Raw genomic sequence first — 17,104 nt, forward strand, 5'->3', positions numbered from 1 at the left:
CAAGTAATCACATTTAGATGAAAATTTCAGAAAACCCTAACCGTAACTCAATTTTCGCAAAAAATGTCAGATTCAAAACGCGGAATGAAGATCGAAAAGGCGATTATTACCTTTCTTGCTATCTCCAACACCCCAAAGCCAAATTCAAGTGCATTTTGCTTCTACTTCCTTCCCTACTTTGTCACTGCTGTTCTGGTTCGCCCAACTTCAACACCAAAAAAAGTTTCAATTTTTAGGAGTGTTTTGTTCAGGTGTTCAACAAAGCTTCTTGTTTGATTATGGATTACTGGGTTTGAATGATGGTGAAAGCTCGAAGAACAGAGAAGAACAATGAGGGAGGTGAATTTTTTTTTTTTTGATCTAACTTGAAGAAGTCAGAGAGTCAATGAGCTTTAACGCGCCATTAACCCCAATAAAGGGCATAAGGGCATACTGGTCATTTCGCAGTAACTAACAACTAACGGCCAGACCTCATTAATGGCACGTCATGTCATTGTACTATTTGTGAGTGACATTTGGTGAATTCTGAAAAGTCCGATGGCATTTGGTGAATTTTCAAAGTGCTCAGTGGCATTTGGTGAAATAGCCGTAAAATATTTATTTCAGCTCAGCTCAATTAAGCCCCAATCAGTTCAGTTCAGTTCCAATCAGTTCAATTCAACTCAGTAAATGTGAACAGACTCTAAATGGAAGAAGAAAAACTAAAGGTTTGAATGTACCTATCCATGTCCAGTTCACTTAAAAATGTCTAAATTGCCCGCTTATGTGAACTTTTACACCTTCTCTAACCAACAAATAGTCATTTCAAATGAAAGTCTAATACCAACACTTCAACCCTGGGTTTCATAGATGCCCTCAACATCGTACTTTAAACAACAAATGATAAGAATTTTAATATGTTGACAATTATTCTTAGCTTAAAAATAATGGACCATATTTGCCATGGAAGAACAGAATAGAAAGAATCGTAATCCATGTAATTTCGAGAAAGACATTCAATATTTACAAAAAAAAAAAAAAAAAAAAAAAAAAAAAAAAAAAGCCTCCAAACAGGAGCCCCATTCGGGTTAGACAACTGTGAACTTAAAAAAAAAAAAAAAAAAAAAAATTAGAACAAAGAGGGAGAAGAACAATAAGTCCTTAATTTCACAACACGCAGATGCAGCCCATATGAAACTCCTTTGGAGACGCTAAAAAAATAGTACTAATATTTTGCACACTAACATCCAACCTAACCTTTCCCCTCATCTTTATGCTACCACAAAATTGGAAATATTAGTCCAGCTTCACTGCACCATCCTCCTGATGCTCCTTCTTTGGCTCGGCTGGGAAGTATTTAATTCCAACCAGATCACCAACGTTGCTGATAACCTGAAATATTGACAAGACTTTTTTAAGAAAAGAGAATGATGCTTAAATGAAAATGAGCCCTAAAAAGCACAGCTCTTGGTCCTCACTGACCATCACGACCACAAATTTACAAATTGAGTAGATACTGCCTAATTAGTCACATTTGAGTGAAAACTATAAGAAATACTTCCTTTAAAAAAAAAAAAAAAAATAACATGTTTTGGCTTTCACACTTCTCAATGCGAAAGTTCAAGTACAATTATCAAGTAAAAATTCTAAAGAGTTGATTTGAAATTATACATTGACACATTTAACAATGACTTTTTTTTTCAAGTACACATCACCATGTATAATCAATGTAGATGTGTGTCAATAGTTAAACAGTCGAAACATTGCAAGTAAAGAATTTGAAGTATGAAGCATAGGTTATTGTGACATCTGAACTGTTCTTTCAGCCAACTACAAAACTGTTATATCTTGACAAATAGGAAATTTGACTAGTAGTTTAGGATGAGGAGGTATCCAAGAAATGAAAACAAAATGAACAAAAGAATATGTCCTGAAAAACACTGACCTCAAGAGCCTTAACAAGGTCCTCCCTTGAATGAGATGCAGAAATGCATATACGTGCCCTAGCCAACAATAGTGGTGTAGCTGGAAATCCCACAACAACAACAGCCACCTGTGTTTTTATGGACAAAAATAAATTACTACAATGCCAACATATAGAACAACCAATCTTAATTATGGCACATGTCAACATTCAGGAATAAGACAAAGATTGATCATGGTAACTATGCTTACATTTTGCTTGAGACATTCCCTAGAGAATGCAGGAATTTTGGAAGGATTGTAGAGCATTATAGGCATCACCGGAGAATCATTATCCCCAAGGACCTCAAATCCCATCTTTTGTAGTTCCGACCGGAAGAAGTTACTGTTTTCACGTATTCTGGTCAACTTCTGAGAACCTGATATGCATGACCACAAGTCAGCATAAAACTATGAAATACACATTAATTGTAACAACATAAACAACTGCATAGTAAAGAGCAGGTAAATTAGACCTCTACTCGAACCATCCTCTCCAAGAAGAACCTGTATCGCAGACACAATTTGTTGTGCAGCCGGTGGTGAAATTGATGTCCCATAAAGATGAGCCGGACATGTATACTTGAGATACTGAATAAGCTCCTGCATTAAAAGAGATAATATGCAAATTAGATTAGAGTGATCTAACAATGGTCTAACTACTTCAAATAAACCTCCATGTAGAGGTAGAAAATGCACATAAAACAAACCTTTGAGCCAGCAATATAACCACCACACGATCCAAATGACTTTGTGAAAGTTCCCATCATGACATCAACATCAGCTGTATCAACTTCTAAGAGCTCACAGACACCTCTACCAGTTTTCCCTACAGCTCCAATGCTGTGTGCCTCGTCCAGGTAAACGTACGCCTAAAATAAAGAGGGAAACGCAAAAGTGAATCCAAGGACAAGAAATGCAAAGAGACAAGCTTCCAAGGAGTTTTCAGAGTTATTTTCATGAGAATAGGAGGGGGAAGAAACAGAAATGCTTCACTTTGCAAACCAGAACAGAGAACGAATCACATTGTAAAATACACCTCACAATCTCACTTGAATTGGATACTAATCACACAAGATTACAGCTGAGTAAGTTAGTTCAAACACTTTCATCTTACATACACAAATTATCATGAATGACCAGCATTGATTACTTCAATCTCTCTCTGGAGAGGGAAAAAAGGAGTCAACTCTTGCTTTATTTTCATGGGACAGTTTATTTCATTCAAGGTTTGATCAACTCAAAATTTATACAAAGTATAAAATTAACATTTGGGTTTCTTAACAATATTACTTGATGATCTCTTTCTCCAAGAAAACATCTATGTTATACATTTGGTTCATGATGGCATTTAACTGCTGCCATGACAGGACATTTTTTTTTATCCCATTAATATACAAATTTCATTAATAAGCCTCTGGACAACTGTTCTAGAAACATCAGTGTCTAAAACATTGATAGCAGAGGATTAACATACATCCTAAGCTTTTATGAGCCACTGACTACACTCTTTGTCACACATTGAGGTGTTGAGCTCCACTGCTCCAGACCCCTCACATAATCATATTGTTTTAAGTAGAAGACGAGAGAGAAGGAGGAAGAGATCCAATTCCCCTAATTGGATAGGTAAGAAGAGGAGGGAAGGAAGGAGATCGCAGAACAGAACTTACTTCAAAATCCAACATTAAGGCCATGTGTAGTTCACCTTTATTTCATGACTTTTCGTGACTTTAATACTTATTTCAGAAATAAGTTCAAATCAGATCAAAAAACATACTTTATTGTTTTATGTGCGATTTTTTATTACTAAATATCTTTATTTTCGTAACTAACAAATCGTGAAAATCACATATTAATATAAGTACATGTGTTTACTCATGTCTTGTGGTTAAACATACTATAAGTGTAATTTCAATCAACTTTGTGGTTGAAAATTACCATCTTTAGACACCACTTTGTCAGCAAAATATCATAAAGGAAAAATTCACTACGCTTGTCCCAAGTATCAAGGTCTTTCCATAATAATCTCAAGTTCTCAACTATGGGTTATTCATGTATAATACAAACTATAGGGTCATGCTTCCCAAAATACTCCTGGATGACTCATGACTGGCAACCTGCTTAAGTCAAAAATTTTGCTCTTCTTAGTTACATAAGAATAATGGTCCAACACCAAAAGCTTTGTTCCAATAGGGAGGACTTTAAAAAAATCCATCTGTCTTACAGCTTTCACCATTTTACACTTTGAGCATCTTCAATGTTTCTGTCACTCATTCATTCTCTCAAAGTAGAAATATATGTTGTTGCTTTTGTTTTTTTTTTTCTTGAATAACCAAGTTGAGATTCTCCTTAATGCATCAGTAGTTCAATACATAAATTCATAGGCTCATAGCCATATGACTGTATCATAAAACTGAAACACAATCACAATCTAAATTCCAAAATAGCAATGAAAAGAATACTACTGGATCTTACACATGTGATAGTTCTTGCCTTTAAATTTGAAAAACAGTACAAATTAGTTTTTTTTTTTTTTTTTTTCGTGTTAGGCTGCTGGCTGGGAAAAAAAAAATAAAATTCCAGACTATAGTTTTAAAATCAAAAAACACAAAAGATAAGATTTATGGTGGCAGCAAATTTCATCTCTCTAACAAACTTCGGAGATGGAAAAAAAAGGAGGGGAATAAACTCCCTTGCGCTAATTAGGGATTGGAAAAAGGAAGAACGGGTATTTTCACTCCCTCATAAAGTTGTAAGTAAACACTATCTCTTCAAAATAGGAGAGATTTGGAAGGAAAAAGAGCTCCACCTTCTTCCTCCCTTTCTTCCCCCTCTCCTTCCATTCCCTTGTATTCTGCTATCCAAATAAATCATGTACAGCTATGTGTGTAACTTCATAAAAACTGAATCTGTCACACGCTCACACATGCAATCTCACTAGCAAGAACCAGTCATGTAGGTAATGAAAATATTTTGGGAAGCATAACCCTAAGTTGAGATTATACATGAAAAATCCATAGTTGGAATTACTGGCGTGAAACTTTCCTATCATAAATCATATTATAAAAACCTTAAAAAAGATTCGCATTACTCCCTGCCCCTGCCTCTATCTCCCCACCAAAAAAATGATAATACAAACAAAATTAGCAACAAAAAAAATAATACCCATAATTAATACATATCGCAAAAACTCAACCATCCATACCTTGTATTTTTTGCATATAGCTACAATCTCAGGAAGTTTGCAGAGTTCTCCCTCCATACTATATATGCCCTCCACAACAACAATGATTTTCTTCCATGGTCTGTGTGTCCTGGGTTGACCCTCGGCAATTTGTTCTCTCAAAACTTTCTCCAACTGAGATGGAGCTGAATGGAATAATAAAATAGAGCAAGTCAGATAGATGAAAGCAAGATCTTAAACACTTAATTTGAGTTATTAAAAGAGAGGGGAGGGGGTGGGGGCTATTGTTCTCATTAGCAGGTTACTTAATACAACTCACTGTTATGTTGGAAAACACAAACAGTAGCCCCTGATCCACGAGCACCGTTGACAATGGAGCTGTGATTCAAAGAATCACTAATAATCAACCCACCCTGTTATTGACAATCAAGAGTATTCAGATCTCCATATTAATTAATGCAACTCAAGAAAGAACCGTTTTCCAAAGATTAGCCCCTAGTACCTTCCCAATCAGAGCAGGGATAATAGCAGAATTTGTAACATATCCCATTCCAGTCACTAAAGCAGCTGGTTTTCCAACAAATTTGGCAACACACTCCTCTAGTTCACTGTGCAGTGTGGTAGTGCCTGCATGCATAATATGGAAATTCTTAGCCATTTACATTACATGGACCTGTTTCCCAAAAAGAATTAGTACATCTTAGTAAAAAAAAAAAAAAAAGGGCACCTCCATCTACAGATGGGCTACAGGTGCTGGCAGAAAACTGCTTTAGTGATTCAATTACACGAGGTGTGCAATACTCATCGGCTGCTGCAAATCCAAGATAATTATAAGAGCCCAAGTTAAGACAACGCTTAACTTTGTCAGTTCGTCTGCACAAACAATGCATAAATTGATTAGTATTATAAGACTAGAATTCTGAAACCTCCAAGAAAGAAAAAACCAAAAAGCTGAAACAAGCAAATTATCATTAACCGAAGGTTTAATCTTTTGCATATAGCTAAAACATACTTTAAAGTCTTGTTATGATCATTGGAATAACGTTCCACAACATCAAACCAAGCATCTGGGGCACTTGAGATCGGTCGTCCAAAGCAGTCCTAAAGATGGCGTGGAAAATTAGCCAACGTATTGGCAGAATAATAGTAGAACCACATCAGGGTACCAAAATTTCCCAAATTTACACTACGAATAAATTTGCTGCTGGACATGCTAAATCTTAGATGGATTGACTGGAAACTATGGAAATTTGTACGTCTCTAATAACTGATTACTGATAGGACTTTAAAAGTTTCCTCGTGAAAACCAAACATTGTATGCTTCACCAAAAATTAATATTCATCCAACAATTTAATCTCTCTTCTCTCCCTCCCCCCTTTCCCCCTTTCCCCCTCCCCCCTCTCTATTTCTCTCTTAAATTACCCTCTCCCGCTCACTCACACACACACACACAAAAGAAAGATTAAATCTTTGTCTTTCAAAATGTTCCCGTTTTGATTAAAGTTGTATACTGGCATTTCAACTTAGCTATTCCTGTATAAATTAATATATTAACACTTAATCAACGACTATGCCAATACAAGAACACACTGCAAATCACATCAGAGCTTGATCATGGCCTCATGGGTGCAGGCCACTTCCAGTCAATTTTTGCATTCAATCCACGTGATACGCTCAATCACAGACCCAATGCAAATTTCTCAGTCACTAACAAACCACAAATCTATAAGACTAAACCCATAAGACTACAATTCTATTATAATTGATGATGAACCTTTCAGCTTATGATTAATTTGAATAATTCACTATCTTAAAAAACAACTAATTCCCACTTAAACATAGCATGCCATTAAAATAAAGTAAATAAATCATAAAAAAGAAATTAATTGCAATTATAAGAATCAAATTACCTGAATTCGAAGGTAAAGACGACGAATATAGAAATCTTCATATCCTAAACAAATCGGCGCGTAACCCTAATAAAAAAAATTCCACAAAATCAGAAATTAAATTCAAAAACTAAAAAAAATTAAAGATTCAAACTTCCAAAAAAAAGGGAAAATCAACCTCAACAGTGCTGGTAGTCCACCGATCCACGATTTTACGGAATAAATCACGCAATTGACCGAAAACAAATAACAATCCATAACTAAAGTATGTTGTTAATGCAGTCAAATATGGAATCGTAATCATTTTCTATAATTTTTTTTAATTTTTTTTTTGAAAATTGTATGAAATTGATCAATAATTCACCAGATCTCAGAATAAATTAAAAGGTGAATTGGAAGAAAAAAGAGATCTGGGAAATTGAAGGGTTTAACAATGGCGTCGAAGAGGAGAGAGAAAGTGGAAGAGGAAGAGGGGTTGGGTGGCAGAGAATGATGGTCAAGTTCAAATTGGGTGACCCCAAAGGAGGAGGAAGAAGAAGAAAACCAATCCTCTGGGTTTAGTTGATTTTAAAGGATTTTTATCGTTGAATTTTCATGAATATATTGCTGACTTTTTTTTTTCTTCTTTTTAGCAATTGACAAGGTGGAATGGGTTGGAATTAGCTTACGTGGAAGGTTTCATTGGTCGGGTTCAGGTTGGGTTGATCGGGTTTGAATTGGATTGTAAATTTAAATCATCATGATTAATCAAGGTAAAAAAAAAATTAAATATATAAAAAATATATATATCTCTTTTTTTGTTAGAGCATCTTCAATGTTAAGCTAATCGTTAAATTAGCTTGCCATGCCACATATGATTTTTAGCTAATTCTCTTTGTAGCTATTTTGTACTCCAATGGTTAACTACTAGCTTGTTAATTAAATAAGCTTGATTTTCTCAATTAGCTATAAATTTAATTATTTTAATATGTTAATCTCCTAAAATTTTGGAAACTTTTTTCTCAAGCAAATTAGCTTAAACAAGCTAATTTGCTTGGCCAAGCTAATTGTAATTTTTAACTCCAATGGTCAAGCTAGTAGCTAGAAAATTTTGAAAATTGCAAGCAAGTCCCTAGCTATAACCATTTAAGTTGCTCTTAGGGGGCCAAATCTTATGTACGTACTCATATCTCATCAGCACCTATTCTGTACACTCGGGTATTTTTGTAATTATGCGCAGTAATTGGCCGGTGGCTCACGCATGCTAACACTTCTCCCTCCTTTTGCTTTTGATTTTGCTTTGTTCTCTGTTCTCTCTCTCTTCTTCTACAAAATTTAAGCTTAAAATTTTAGCAATTCTTCGAAAATTCATTCAAATTGAAGATTTAATTCAACATTAATTTTGATCTTGCAATTATTGAAGCTTTGAATAACAGAAATTGAACAGAAAAAAACAATCAAAAGCTTGAATTTTAGAGCAAACGATCCTCTTCAAAAAGTCATTCAACAATCTAATCCAGGTGTTATTTTAACCATTGATTAATTTATTAATTCATAATAATGAATTTTTCGAATTGATTTGCATGATCTGGAATTGCAAATTTGTTGTGGATTTGGTTGAATGCATTGCATGTATTAATGAGCAGAATTTGATTCATCTAATGAACATAATTTAATGAGAATAATTTGATGCATATAATGAGCACACTAGTAGAAAAAATGCTATTTGTAACTGGCGAAATTGACTTTTTGTAATTGGCATTGTTGGTTGCGAATGCCACCGTTACAACTAGTGAAAATTATTCGTAACCGGCTAATGTTAGTTACAAATAATGTACTATTTGTAACTGGCTTAACCTAACGCCAGTTACAAAAAGTCTATTTTCCAAGTTAGAAAGCATACTATTCGTAACTGGCGTTAAGTTACGCCGGTTACAATTAGAGTATTATTAGTAACTGGCAAATCTTAATGCCGGTTAAGAATATTTTTTTTATTTTTTTAAAAAATACTATTAGTAACTAGCATTAGATTACGCCAGTTACTAATAAATAAATAATATTTTTTATATAAATATTTGATTCAAATACAAGAATGGTAGTGTAGACACCTGAATGTGTCTCCCCAAAACTAAACCCAGTGATGAGTACCTTTCACGTCATTTGATTATCGAACGAAGTGAAAGTGTGAAAAGTCTTGTGACGCGGTTGTTTTAATAAAATATTTTTCTTTCTGTTTTCGAAAATATACTCTATTTATTGAAAATGTCCAGTCCAATTTAGGTTGGTCCGTGATAAGGGTCCAATAATAGTGTAGTTGGACTGGCCTCGAAAAGAGCTTTCCAACGATATATTGTAAGCCCAATTCCGATAAATAATGAGGAAGTTATAGCCAAAGTACTAAATTGGGCCTGAAACGATTTTATGGCCCAATGATCTAGTGGAGGGCCCATTAATTAATATTCCTAAATTTATTAGGATTGATTTTAATCTTCTAGAATAATCTAGAAGGTTATTTTGAATTCTAATGGGATTAGGATTAATAATTATATCTTTTATGAAAATTATGAATTCTATTTGAATTAAAACAAGTGTTTTAAAAGAGATTAAATCTGATTTTCAAAGATTTGTACGGATGTTGTTAATCGAATTTAATTAAATAAAGGATTTCGTACATGTTTTTAGAAAACGCGTGAATCAGCGGGAAACGACAAAGTCAGCACGCAACGACAAGCCTGTCGAACAGCAACAGGGGTGTCGCGTCGCATTGGACCTTGTTGTTCTGCGACAGGGGCAGTTTTATTCCTAATAGGATTCAGTCTTTTTCTGATCGTTTTCGAACTATTTTCCTTATAAATAGGGTCGTATTTCCCCGTTTTTAATCATTAACAATCATTCACAATCATCTAATTCTATTCTCTTCTCTTTTAAGCTAATAGCTTTTCTTTCTCCCTTTTCCTAAGCCTCCCCTTTTCAAATAAAAATACCGCATTCACGAGTTCTAGACACACCTAGCCAAGCTCGAATTTGCCTTCGCCCTAAAAGTGAAATGTTGATAATATCTGAGGGTTTGGTCCCAAATCCCTATTTCAATTATTTAAATTAATTGTTTGATTTAATATTATCCTTGAAGTTACTAACGTGTTGTAGACACCCAAATGTGTCTCCTCAAAACCAAACCCAGTGATGAATACCTTTCACGTCACTTGATTATCGAATGAGGTGAAAGTGTGAAAAGTCTAGTGATGAGGATGTTTTTATTAAAATATCTCTCTTTCTGTTTTCAAAAACATTTTTTTTCTTACTCTGTTTATGAAAATAGCCAGTCCAATTTAGTTTGGTCCATGATAAGGGTCCAATAATAGTGTAGTTGGGTTGGTCTCGTAAAGAGCTTTCCAACGATATATTATAAGCCAAATTCCGATGAATAATGAGGAAGTCATGGCCTAAATATTAAATTGGGCTCGAAATGATTTTATATGCGGCCCAATAATCTAGAGGATGACCTATTAATTATTATTCCTAAAGTTATTAGGATTGATTTTAATCTTCTAGAATATTTAGAAGGTTCCTTTTTAATTCTAATGGAGTTAGGATTGATAATTATATTTTAAAGAGTTTTATTTGGAATAAAATAAGTGTTTTATGATAAACCTGATTTTAATCTGATAAACACGGAATTTGCTGCTTAATTATATTAGGAAAAGGATTCCGTACAAAGCGCGTTTTATCTTTTAATTAGCGCCAAACGACAGAGTTTGTCGCCAGACGACAGAGTCTGTCGCCTGGCGCTAATGTCTGTCGCCTGACGCTAATATCTCTTGCCTGGCGCTAATTCTGTCGCCTGGCGCTGATGTCTGTTGCCTGGTGACAGACTCCAATTTTATTCCGTATAGAACTTGAAGTATTTTCTATCTTTTCTGGACTGTTTTCTTATAAATAGGGGGTCGTATCTCCTCCGTTTGCCATCAACAATAATCATCAACAATTCATAACCATCATCTCTCTCTATTCTCTCTCTAAAGCTAGAAGCTTTCTCTCTCTCTATTCTTTTTCTAAACCTTTCCCTTTCACAAAATTCCTCATACATTAGTTCTAGACACACCTAGCCAAATTCGAAGTTGCCTTCGCCCTAGACGTGAAAGGTTTATAATTTCTGAGGGTTTAGTCCCTAATCTCTATTTCAATTATTTAATTTAATTTAATTGTTTGTTTATTATTTTCCTTGAAGTTACTAACGCGTGTATTTTGTTATTAGAAAGAGATACGAGGCATCCAAGTAAATAATTGCTTTAATTGTTGTTATTTTGATATAGAAATCATGCTTTGATTATTTTGCTTCCTAGTATCATGTTTAGGGTTAACTAAGATTTCTAATATCATGCATGTTTCCATGATGCTTCCTTTTCTTTCTTTATATCATGTTAGTATCATGCTAGGGATAAAGCTTTGATCTTTAATGTTTAGTGACATGCTAGGGTTAGTTATTAATCTTGTTAGAATCATGCCTAGGATCTTGCTAATATTATTATAGCTTTGAGATTGAGAATATTATTATAATGATGATGATGATGATTGTTTTTATGTTGCTTGATAAATGTATATTATTGTTATTGCTTGATCATGCCTTTTATGCATGTTTAAAGGGAATTTGTACTTGTAATCATGCTTAATAAGACAATTAATAATCTTGTTTAGGTTAATATGATTATAATTCAAGTGATCGCCAATAATAGTTTTGTTTGTACATTAAATTCAACCAACATAGATAAACAGGTTTAGGGTTAATCTATTGATTGTATGTTAGTCAGAAAGCGCACATGAATACGAGAAGAATAAAGTAGAGGCCTATTTAGGGCAATCTCTTTTAGGTTGGATTTGTACCTTTATCCCCGAACTTCCAGTCATTGTTCCAGACCTATTGGAGTTAACGATCTCCTGGATCGTTAAGGGGTGTAACCTTCACCCTGTGAACGGTTTACAAGTTCCTAAAACTTGTTGGCGACTCTTTTACTCTTCCTTCCCTTTGGACGCCACCATGCTTAAGTGTATGATCACAGTGGGGCTCAAGTGTGGGATGCTTGAAATATTCTCTACACGTGTGTATTTTTGTTTTGATAGAAAGAGGTACGAGGCAACAAAGTAAGTTGTTTTAATCGCTCTATATCTTTAGAAATCATGTTCTTTATATTATATTAATGCCTAGTGTAGACACCCAAATGTGTATCCCCAAAACCAAACCCGGTGATGAATACTTTTCACGTCGAATCATAATCGAATGAAGTGAAAGTGTGGAAAGTCTAGTGTTGCAGTTAGTTTTCATTTCTCTTCTTTCTCTCTGTTTTCGAAAACCTATTTTATGAAAATATCCAATCCAGTTTAGTTTGGTCCATGTAAAGGGTCCAATAATAGTGTAGTTGGATTGGGCTCGAAAAGAGCTTTCCAATGATATATTATAAGCCCAATTCCGATGAATAATGAGGAAGTTATGGCCAAATTACTAAACTGGGCCCGGTTTGACCTTTATATGCGGCCCAATGATCTAGAGGAGGGCCTATTATGAATTATCATTCCTAATGTGATTAGCATTGATAATTGAGTTTTATGAGTTTTATTTAGAATAAAAGAATTGTTTTAAATGAAATTACAGTTTTACCCCTCGTACGCTTAATTTTATCAAAAATATGAAAACGTGAGAAAAAACTGCCTGCAGCGCCGCACCACAGGCTGTCGCCTGGCGACAGGCCTGTCGCACGGCGACAGAGGCTTGTGTAGCGACAACGTCGTGTTTTATTCTTCTTGAAACTCTGATTCTTTTTTAACATATTCCGGCTGATTTTCGTTATAAATAGCCTCCTTAGACCTCCGTTTTCAATCATAAAAAAAACCAATTCTTACCAACTCTCATCAAGAACTTCTTGATACCCTCTCTCTCTTTCTAAACCAACTTTTCACAGACAAAATTCCGCATTCACAAGATCTAGACACACCTAGCCCAATTCGAAGTTGCCTTTGCCCTAAACGTGAAAGGTTTGATATTTCTGAGGGTTTGGTCCCAATCTCTATTTCCATTATTTAACTTAATTGTTTGATTTATTATTTTCCTTGAAGTTACTAATGTGTGTATTTTGTTATTAGAAAGAGGTACGAGGCATCCAAGTAAGTACTTTAATTGTTTAATTGATATTTTGATATAGAAATCATGTTAAGATTGTTATTTGGTTCCTAGTATCATGTTAGGATGCTTTCCTTAGTATGATATTTAGGGGGATTTGCTTATATCAATTATGATTTCAAGGATGCTTCCTATTTTCTTTCCTAATAGCATGTTAGTATCATGTTAGGGCTAAAGCTTTGATTTTTATTGTTTAGTGACATGCTAGGGTTTGTTATTAATCTTGTTAGTATCATGCCTAGGATCTTACTATTATTATGCTTTATTTTTAACATGAATATGATTATTATTATGATGATTATTATTTTTATTATTATTGTGTTGCTTGATATGTTTTATTATTGTTATTGCTTAATCACACCTTTTATGCATGTTTAAAGGGAATTTGTACTTGTAATCACGCTTAATAAGATAATTAATAATCTTGTTTAGGCTAATTTGATTATAATTCAAGTGATCGCCCATAATAGATTTATTTGTGCATTAATATTCAACCAACATAGATTAAATAGGTTTAGGGTAAACGTAATGATTGCATGTTAGTCAGAAAGCGCACATGAATACGAGAAGAATAAAGTAGAGGCCTATTATCAGGGCAAGTTGAGTCTCTTTTAGGTTGAATTTGTACCTTCATCCCCAAACTTTCAGTCTTGGTTCCAGACCTATTGGAGTTAACGATCCCCTGGATCATGAAGGGGTGTAACCTTCACCCTGTGAACGGTTTACAAGTTCCTAAAACTTGTTGGCGACTCTTTTGCTCTAGCTTCTTTCCCTTTGGACGCCACCATGCTTAAGTGTATGATCACAGTGGGGTTCAAGTTTGGGGTAATGCTTGAAATATTCCCTACACCTAGTATCATGTTAGGATGTCTTTACTGCTTTCTAGTATCATGTTTATGTTGCTTCCTATTTCTTTTATCATGTCAGTATCATGTTAGGGATAAAGCTTTGATTTTTAATGTTTAGTGACATGCTAGGATTTATTATTAATCATGTTAGTATCATGCTAAGATCTTGCTAATATTATTATGCTTGATGATATTATTATTTTGATGATGATGATTGTTATTATGTTGCTTGATATTATTATTGTTATTGCTTGATCACGCCCTTTCTTGCAAGATTAAAGGGAATTTGTACTTGTAATCACGCTTAATAAGATAATTAATAATCTTGTTTAGGCTAATGTGGTTATAATTCAAGTGATTGCCAATAATAGTTTTATTTGTGCATTAATATTCAACCAGCATAGATTAAACTAACAATAGGTTTAGGATTAATATATTGATTGTATGTTAGTTAGAAAGCGCACATGAATATGAGAAGAATAAAGTATAGGCCTATTTTTAAGACAGGTTCAATCTCTTTTAGGTTGGATTTGTACATTCATCCCCGAATATCCAGTCATGGTTTCAGACCACTATGGAGTTAGCGATCTCATGGATCGTGAAGGGGTGTAACCTTCACCCTGTGAACGGTTTACAAGTTCCTAAAACTTGTTGGCAACTCTTTTACTCTAACTTCCTTCCCTTTGGACGCCACCATACTTAAGTGTATGATCACAGTGGGGTTCAAGTTTTGGATGCTTGAAATATTCCCTACAGTTTTTGGCGACTCTAGGATTTCTATTTTAATTCCTAAAATTTATTTTGGCAATAATTTTGAATAAGTGGATGAGACTCGAAACGTTCTTAGTATTCATGTGCGTAATTTTGATTAACATTATTGGCATATGCATAAAAAGGTCCGCATTGGATAGACCATCCGTAATGCGTCAAAAACATAGGATTTTTACATGTAGGAAATTTGGGAAATATCTTTCACAACTAAAATTGAAATAACGCTACGAAAAACTAGAAAATTCTAAGAACAGAAAGTTGCTGAGGCATGTAGGAACTGGTGCTGAGAAAACAGTGTCCGTCGCAGTGCGATGGCACTGTCGCTGTGCGACAGCAAGTCGCGTGGCGACAGGGTCATCGTCTGGTGACGGTCCTTGTTGTCTCGCACTAAGTTCTTCTAATACCGAGCCAGAAATCTACCTTCTTGCTTTGACCAGTTCTAGTATTGTTTGCTCGATTTTATTTCTTGATTAAGTTTTTCTCACTTTTCTGAACCCATATGTGTTCTACATATGGCCATAACCCTCTGGGAATTCACACTCTGTTGTTTCAATGAATAATACAAGAAGGGGGAGGGGGTTGAATTGTAGTATGACCGAATAGTCAAACTTTTTGCGGAATTTAAACTAAGTAAGCTAGAGGAACAAAAAAATAAGCTAAAGGAACTAAAAAATGCAAGAGAGATTTTTACGTGGAAAACTCCTTGGCCCTAATAAGGAGAAAAACCACGACCACTTGGGATTTTAGGAAAAGAATCTTCACTAGAATAGGGCAAATGGACCTATTACAAACTAAAGACTCTAACTTCAAGTTCCTCAACGAACTCAAAGCCCCGAGGAACAGGTCACCCAACTTGTTACTCTTCTCTTCTCTTTCTCACTTCTCTTTCTCTTCTCTTTCTCACAAACAGAATTTCACTCAAACTTCCCCATTCCCCAAAATACAACTCGAAAGAAATAACTCTAGTATAAGAACATAAGAACGCTTTCTTTCACTAATGTGGAATTGGACTCTTAACCCGAATAAAGAAAGCAAAAGCTGAAAACTTAATTGAGTAAGGGTGAGTTTTTCCAACTTAGATCGAAAACTATTTATAGAGCAATAGATACTTTGGAAAATCCCCTTTGTGCAAACTCCATTACGCCACTACTCCAACCCACTAACAAGAACATGTCCTAAAATTAAGGAAGCATGAACTCCTCAATGTGCTTGACCATGACATGAAGAAATCATGGGGAGTAGGCCGCAAGTTTTGGAAAACTTAAAATCAGATTTTATTTGTTAAAAAGATATTTTGAAAATCAGAATAAATAAAATCCTTTTTGTTAGAGAAGATAAACATTAGAAATTAACTGTTTTCCTAAAAACATGCTTGCACTATTTTATCTTCTAAGACCAATTCCACACAGCAAATTCAAATGTAACTTAATTCTTATACTTACATAAATCCTAAAATATAAAAATATATTTAGTCTTCATGTTCTCTGATGAAGCTTCTACTCCGAGGCTTCTGTTCCTCAAGGGGAACTTCTCTTCACTGGTGAAGCTTCTACTCCGAAGCTTCTGTTCCCTGAGGGGAACCTTCTCTTCTCAAGTCTTCATTTCTGAAGCACCAGTTCCTACAAAGGAACTCTTCTATTTTGGATAGCTTTGCTTCTGGCTCTTTTGTTCCTCATGGTATCTTCACAAGACACTTAGTTTTCCTAGTATTGCAACTGATCACTCACTCAAACAATCAAGCTCTTATTAGTTTGTAAGTAAGTGAGGTTGTGTCATCATCAAAATCATTAATTCCAACAATATTCCCCCTTTTTGATGATGACAAACAAACCAAACTTACTTACAAGGAAACAAAGATAATCCAACCTATTCTAAAAGAAGTAAAATGCAAAAACAAAGTACAATGCAGAAAGGGAACTACTATTAAGAAGGAAATACAAAGCAGAAAATGAAAAACTTGTATATACATTATACCTGCTTGTAGAGAGTAGGCAGCTTGTGAAGATTTCGAACAGAGACCATAGAATGATTAAGTTTCCTTGATAGTTTGCATCTCTTCCCTCTTTTGGCATTATCAAAAACCAACACACAAGCAATAGTATACCATAACACAGCACCATCTAAGTGGTTTAGTGTTAAGACAGGAAACATGCATAGAGAACAAATATTCACAAAGCATATAGGCAGAGCAAACATAGATACTAATCATCCAAAACTGATTTAAAACATCAGCCAAATGTACCAAATTCACAAGTTTAGCAAAAGAAATAAAAGTACCTAATAATTACAAACCAAAAGAAATTATTCCCAAAAGCAGAT

The 17,104-nt window shown here is 34.6% G+C and overlaps 1 protein-coding gene across 1 annotated transcript; it reads right to left on the minus strand.

Moving 5' to 3' along the window:
• Window positions 1-1,122: 1,122 nt before the first annotated feature.
• Window positions 1,123-7,553, minus strand: LOC145568612 (long chain base biosynthesis protein 2a-like). Its single transcript, XM_081628045.1, has 12 exons — window positions 7,194-7,553; window positions 7,037-7,102; window positions 6,138-6,226; window positions 5,853-5,998; window positions 5,628-5,752; window positions 5,445-5,538; window positions 5,147-5,310; window positions 2,652-2,813; window positions 2,418-2,544; window positions 2,155-2,321; window positions 1,925-2,032; window positions 1,123-1,371 (listed from the first exon to the last, which is right to left on the minus strand). Exons 1-12 carry the CDS (start codon window positions 7,317-7,319, stop codon window positions 1,276-1,278), a joined length of 1,470 nt encoding a protein of 489 aa, XP_081484171.1. The 5' UTR covers window positions 7,320-7,553; the 3' UTR covers window positions 1,123-1,275.
• Window positions 7,554-17,104: the final 9,551 nt, after the last annotated feature.

The sequence above is a fragment of the Chenopodium album genome, chromosome 11 (genome assembly GCF_948465745.1).
Source record: "Chenopodium album chromosome 11, dcCheAlbu1.1, whole genome shotgun sequence".
Classification (NCBI taxonomy): domain Eukaryota; kingdom Viridiplantae; phylum Streptophyta; class Magnoliopsida; order Caryophyllales; family Amaranthaceae; genus Chenopodium; species Chenopodium album.

Bases quoted from the DNA above. Each gene is read 5' to 3' on its own strand.
- LOC145568612 (XM_081628045.1), bottom strand. From the start codon at position 7,319: ATGATTACGATTCCATATTTGACTGCATTAACAACATACTTTAGTTAT. The intron at 7,103-7,193 runs GTTGATTTTCCC...TTTTTTTATTAG, and splicing joins GGACTACCAGCACTGTTGAG to GGTTACGCGCCGATTTGTTT. The intron at 5,753-5,852 runs GTGCCCTTTTTT...TTATGCATGCAG, and splicing joins TAGCCCATCTGTAGATGGAG to GCACTACCACACTGCACAGT.